The sequence below is a fragment of the Monopterus albus genome, unplaced genomic scaffold, assembly GCF_001952655.1.
Source record: "Monopterus albus unplaced genomic scaffold, M_albus_1.0 scaffold383.1, whole genome shotgun sequence".
Taxonomy (NCBI): domain Eukaryota; kingdom Metazoa; phylum Chordata; class Actinopteri; order Synbranchiformes; family Synbranchidae; genus Monopterus; species Monopterus albus.
Window position 1 is genome coordinate 57,177 of NW_018128263.1, and position 6,127 is coordinate 63,303.

General features: G+C 42.0%; 1 protein-coding gene across 1 annotated transcript; it reads left to right on the top strand.

Moving 5' to 3' along the window:
* The first annotated feature begins 1,882 nt into the window (after positions 1 to 1,882).
* Positions 1,883 to 4,263, top strand: LOC109951383 (uncharacterized). Its single transcript, XM_020585861.1, has 2 exons — positions 1,883 to 2,032; positions 2,311 to 4,263. Exon 2 carries the CDS (start codon positions 2,661 to 2,663, stop codon positions 3,699 to 3,701), a length of 1,041 nt encoding a protein of 346 aa, XP_020441517.1. The 5' UTR covers positions 1,883 to 2,032; positions 2,311 to 2,660; the 3' UTR covers positions 3,702 to 4,263.
* The last annotated feature ends 1,864 nt before the right edge of the window (positions 4,264 to 6,127 follow it).

The following is a 6,127-nucleotide window of genomic DNA, read 5'->3' on the forward strand; positions in this document are numbered from 1 at the left end:
ATCACATGGTCATAAGTATTCAGACCCTTTGCTGTGACACTCATATATTTAACTTAGGTGCTGTCCATTTCGTCTGATCGTCTCTGAGATGGTTCTACACCTTCATTTGAGTCCAGCTGTGTTTGATTATACTGATTGGACGTGATTAGGAAAGCCACACACCTGTCTATATAAGACCCTACAGCTCACAGTGCATGTCAGAGCAAATGAGAATCATGAGGTCAAAGGAACTGCCTGAGGAGCTCAGAGACAGAATTGTGGCAAGGCACAGATCTGCCCAAGGTTACAAAAAAATTTCTGCTGCACTTAAGGTTCCTAAGAGCACAGTGGCCTCCATACTTAAATGATTTTAGCATATGCCTGCAATATAACAAAGAGTGAAAAATTTAAGGGGGTCTGAATACTTTCTGTACCCACTGTATATTTATGATGCACCTGATGCAGTATTTCTGTCAGAGCTCATTCCTGAAAGTCCTTACTGTTATGAACTCAGCCTGTTTCATTTCAAAGAACCATCAAAGCTTATGCTTGAATAAAAGCTCAGGGTCACTAACTTGAAGCTGCATTCGTTGGCCTGTCTGAACCACTTTTTCACATTAATTACTACCTCTGGGATCTAGACAACAAATGAAAAAAGAATGATGCTGTCAGACATTTACAGTATCTTTTTTTTTTTCTCTGGCTGACAGGGAACATGTCCCAGGTGGGTGGACTGCAAACCAATAGGGGTGCATTGATCCACGCATTCTCTTATGATCTCATCAAGGACTTCTGCAATGCTTAGAGACGTCAAAGGGGGCTTTGATTTCTGGGATGTTTGCGCAAGAGCTGCCCTACATCAAATCTACCTGCAGTCTGGCTCCAATAGCACACTATCCCCCTTAATTATTCAGAGCTTTCAGACTTGAAACCAGGATGCAATTGAAATAATTTCAAATAATTTCTTCTTTTGTGAGGTAATACCTCACAAATAATAGCCTACACACAAAATATGTCTCAAAATAACTCTTTTAGAGGCATTTTTGTGGGGAGACCATTTGTTGAATTGGCAATTTTCAAACACTCAGTCTTTCAACTTCACACACACATCAGAGCTTTCTGTGAGCCTTCTGTGTGTTTAGGCTTTAAATTCCAGCTTTGGGCTTGATAATGAATCATTGATGGATGAATAGGGAATAGTTGATTCGTTTTTAGTTTGATTTGAAGACTACCAAAAGCCCAGCAATGAATTTTGAAACATGAAGTCCAAGAAGAGAGAGCTGGGCTTTACCCTCACAAAACAAAGGATCACAGCCCTGTATGAATCAGTAATGCTCCACATGCACAAACACAATGTATTCCTCTGACTACTACATTATTCTCTCTCATTCTCTTCTTTATGCTTAAGTCTGTCACTTCTCTAAGTCCAGTTTGATGCAGTGTTTCAAAGAGAAGAAAAAATCCTCCTATCAGAAAACATTAACATCTGGCTTTGCTTGATTGGTTTGAATATACCATAGTCTTCAACAGAAGTGGTTGCACTGTTTGTTTACACTGAAAATGTGTGAAATACTGTGAAAAAATGTGTACTTTGCTTTGCTTTTTTGATATTTTAATGTGTAGGGTAGATGACAAAGAACAAAAGTATAAAAAGCAACCATTTTAAGCAAAGTGTTGCACAAATGCAGAAAAACAGATGTGAGTAAGTGTAATTATAAAGTTGGACTTGGGACAATCCAATATTAGTCTAAAATAGGGGAAACAAAACATAAAATTAAGAGGAAAAAGGGGGAAATGTATTAATAAAGGTAATTGAGAAGAAGAGGAGTGGTTGCTAAGCAACATTGATAGGAAGGCGGGGCAACCACCCGAGTACGGTTTCCGGGTTAGACAGAGGGAAAACATATGTGCAGCGTAGGTTATCCGACTCTAGCAGAGTGCAGATGAAGAGTGTGTGCTGAAGTTGTGTTGAAACTGTGGAAATATTTGCTTGACTCCAGTTGGAATAAGGAGGGGACACTTCACCAGTGTGGCAATCGTAGGGATGTCACTGGTATGTAAATTCTTTTATGTAAAACAGGAAGAGTGTTTTATTGCTGCGTTCAGTATGATATGCTAATTAGCATGCGGGTTTGTCTTATTCGAAGTAGCGATGTTCGTACTTTGCGTTATGTAAGCTAGCGATGTGGAGTCATTTGTACAGAGTATAAACACTGTATTTCATTCAAATTTAAGTTAAACCTGCAATATAAATGTGGAATTAGAGAGCTCACAATGTTGGTAGCAACAATAATGCTCATTGTATTTTATTTCTCATTTTCCTTTTGTAAGGTTATCAACCTGTTTGCTTCTGCTGAAGGAAGTTCAATAAAAGAGACAAAAGTAGAAGAAATTGAGTTATTCCTGCATCCCCTGTGATTAGCTTATGCCTTTTTCAAGTTTGGGCAGCGTTTGAAGTAAAAAACCCCGGAAAACTTGACAGATGATAACCAAGTGTGACAGCGGGATGTGAAGATTAAAGGCTTCAGAACGTCCAAAAAGAGAAATACTGCCGATGTATAGAGAATAAAGGGACAATTAAGAACATCAAAAAACCAGACCTTACAGCATGGCAGAGGAAACCAGCTAAAAAAAAAGGCTTCACAAGGCAAGCCAACTATCTTATCCAGAGGGCAAGAAACATGACCAAGTCAGAGCTCAAAGAAGAGCTTACAAAGCTCTCTGTTGACGCAAGGAGGGTTATTGAAGCCAATGATGGATACAGAACTGGTTTGCTGGTAGACATGGAGTCTAAATCTGATGGTAGTATTGAAGTGCTGCTTGATGATCAACTTGAGGTTGAGCTTGAGAAAGTCATCACCGAATGTGAAGCAAGTCTTGATGACTTGAAGAAGACTGTCCAAGCCCACCTCTGGGCAAACTGTGGCCTGGCAGAAATGACAGCTGCTTTTGAGGAAGCTGAAAAGGCCTGTGAATATGCATACTCCATTGTAATAAACAGTATTAACTGTAAAGCCTATGAGATGCATTTAACACTTCTAGAGAAGCTGATTAAGGAATCCGTGGAAGTCCTTTTGCACTGGGAACCTTGGATCCCCCAATCAGAGAAAACTGACTTTCAGAAGCAACTTAGGGAGTTAAAGGCAGCCAAAAACAAGCTTGAACCAAGAAAAGGAGAGTTTGCAAGAGCACTGAGAATTGCAGAAGATGCAAAGGCCACAGAGCACGCAGGTAACAGAGTGGAGCCACCTGTGCGTGTTACACCAGTTGTAAAGATCAAACCCACAAAATTACCTACATTCAGTAGCAATAAAAGAGACTTTCACTGCTGGAAGAAAGACTGGGCAAGTCTACAGCGGCAAGGAGAGCCAACTGGATCGGTAGAGGTAAAAAAGATTCAACTCCTCAACAGTGTGGATGAAAAGATCATCAAAGAACTGAGACTGTCAACCCATAGTACAGCAAATGACATGTTCAGAGTATTGGAGAACAGGTACGGAAATAAGACCACAATTGCTATGGAAATAATAGAAGAACTGGAAACGATCCCTCCTGTAAAAGGAAATCAACTCAGAAAGGTAATCAAATTAATCCAGACTATGGAGAAGGCTCTGACGGACCTCACAGATCTCGAAAACATTGGTGGCATCAAAAATCCACTGGTGATCAAATCCATAGAATGCAAACTACCAGAATCTGTCAAAAAAGACTGGCATCTTTGAGCCTCCTGTCATTATGATGCTAATGGAAGTCACTGCCAATGCCGGGCAGAAAATTGGAACCCTGATAGACCTCGCATCAGACACCAACTACATCACTCATAAAGCCGCCAGCAGATTAAACCTGAGGAGCGAGAGAATAACCCTGGTTGGTCATTAAGTCGGTGGAATGACAACTAGAGTTCACACAAGAAGATATCTTCTCACAGCCAGAGTCACTTGACAGTAATTGATAAACAGGCTCCCTTTTTTAATGTGGGGGAAAAAAGAGGAGAATGAAGATGGGAAAGCATACAACAAAGGGAACATTATTGGGAGACCCATAGGACGTCGGAGATTTCACTTAAAAGTCAAAGAGACAGCACATTTAATGTAAGAACACGACTTAGTACTCTTGGGAGCTGGTTGCCTGCTCAGGAAGCATACATAGGATTTCTGTGCTTCAAACGCAGTTTGCACTAAAATTCCCTGAGCGAATAAATTAAGGCGTAGCCCTCTCACCGCTGCGGCCCGGGTTTGAGTCAGGGTTGCATCAGAAAAGGCATCCGGCGTAAAAATGTGCCAAATGTCAACATGTGAGTTGTCAGTGTGACGATTCACTGTGGTGACCCCTAAAAACGGGGAAAAGCCGAAAGTGACTAGTGTATCAACAGCACCCATTTTTTTAGTAATGCTTAAAGTTTCCTTGTTACTTTTCTGTCACGGATTGGGAGTGCACAGTTCCCGTGGAGGTAGGTGTGTGAACCCTATTGAAGAGCCAGCAAGCTGTGACAGTAGAACTGGTTTTAAATATTTCTTTGACACAGGCAGAAACAGTAACAGTCTTTCAGGGACAAGGCAGGAAGCAGGGTCAGTTCGGTCCGAGGTCGTAATCTCCAGCAAGGCAGCAGGGTAGGCAAGGCAGGATCGCAGGTCGATTTAACAGGCAGGATGTCGGGGAGAGGGGAAGAGGGGAGAGGCAAACTCACAGGTCGGTGTAACAAGTAGGGTGTCGATCTCCGGGTAGTCAGGCACAAGAGTTAGTAACGCTGGAAAGTCTAGACGGGGCATAGAACAATCTGGCAGCTCCCCACAGAGTGAGGAGCTGCTATGTACTGTGGGAAACAGGTGAGCAGGATTAAGGTGCAGGTGAAACCAGTTAGGTGAGGTGACGTTACCAGGAGTCTGGGTGAGCTGGAGGCAGGGAGGGGTAGGATCATGACACTTTTCTAGTGTCACACTATGACTATATTCCAGATTATCTGCAAAGCTGCTAAGATAAGCCTCATCAATGGGGAAACTGAAACTACCACTCACTGTCTACCCATTTAGACTAAAGTAAATACTAAAATTCTGCAAAGAAAAAAAAACAGCAGTATGTATTTGATTGTCAATGAGGGCTTCAAATCGTACCATTTCCTAAACTGGAATCATGTCTGTCTATTCAGTGCTGGTGAGAGGAATGTGAAAGCCAGAGGAGTGGGGATAAAGGAGCCAAAAATTAGGGATGAGTGGCTGACTGTATGAGGAATAATGGGTAACAGTCCAGTTTTGGGAGGCATGGGATTGTGTGGGAATTCTGAAGAGTACCAATTCAGACTGGATGGAAGAGGAAGCTGGTTATCCACCCTCCTTTTGTGTGTGGGATCAGGATCAGCTAGCAGATCCTCCACTCAGAGAGCTGAGTCAGGTAAAGGGAGGAGAAGGGCAGGTGGAGTGAGGTGAGGAAAGACATTGAATGGAAAGGAGATGAGAGAAACGGATGGGAGTAAAAAGAGAAGGATGCAAGAGGAAAGAAAAGATGACAAGGATAGGGAAGGAAATGGGAAGTGAGAGCTTGATGACCTATTATGCCTTGATTTGTATAATCATCACAATGCAATCAAGCCTTCACTGATACAGTCATTACCTGCCCTGCATGACTTTATGCATATACAGTATATGATTATACTCTGTTTTGCAGTGTGATTTTGAAGCCTTAGTTCTTATTACCCATGGCATTTTGTTGAAAACTGCTTTGTTCTTGTTCCACTGTTGTTTTTTTCACACCTCACAGTCTCTGATGATTAAATGAACTCAGAAATATCTTGCTCTAACAACTTGCACTATTCTCATTTGTCGTGGGAGCAAGAGAAGTCGAACTGATTGCACACACTCCCGGATTTTCTGGATATTCACTGAGGCTGAAATGTAAAGTGCGAGTGGGTGGGCGAGTGTTTGCAAACCTGTGTGTATTTGTCTTGGTCCTAGGTTCAGCTGTTCTGTACCAGACATTCCCAGGTCTTCTTGCTACCTGCAGCAATACAGGAGCCATTAGACACTCATGGAGTGATGAGATGAAGTGGTTTTCATTAAAAAGACATTTGCTGAATACTGGAGGCCTTGAATTGATGCAAAGTGAGAGACAAAGGCTCATGTTTGTCTTAGGGGGGAGGCTGAGTGACTCATAT

Coding starts and splice junctions, on each gene's coding strand:
- LOC109951383 (XM_020585861.1), top strand. CDS start 2,661: ATGACCAAGTCAGAGCTCAAAGAAGAGCTTACAAAGCTCTCTGTTGAC.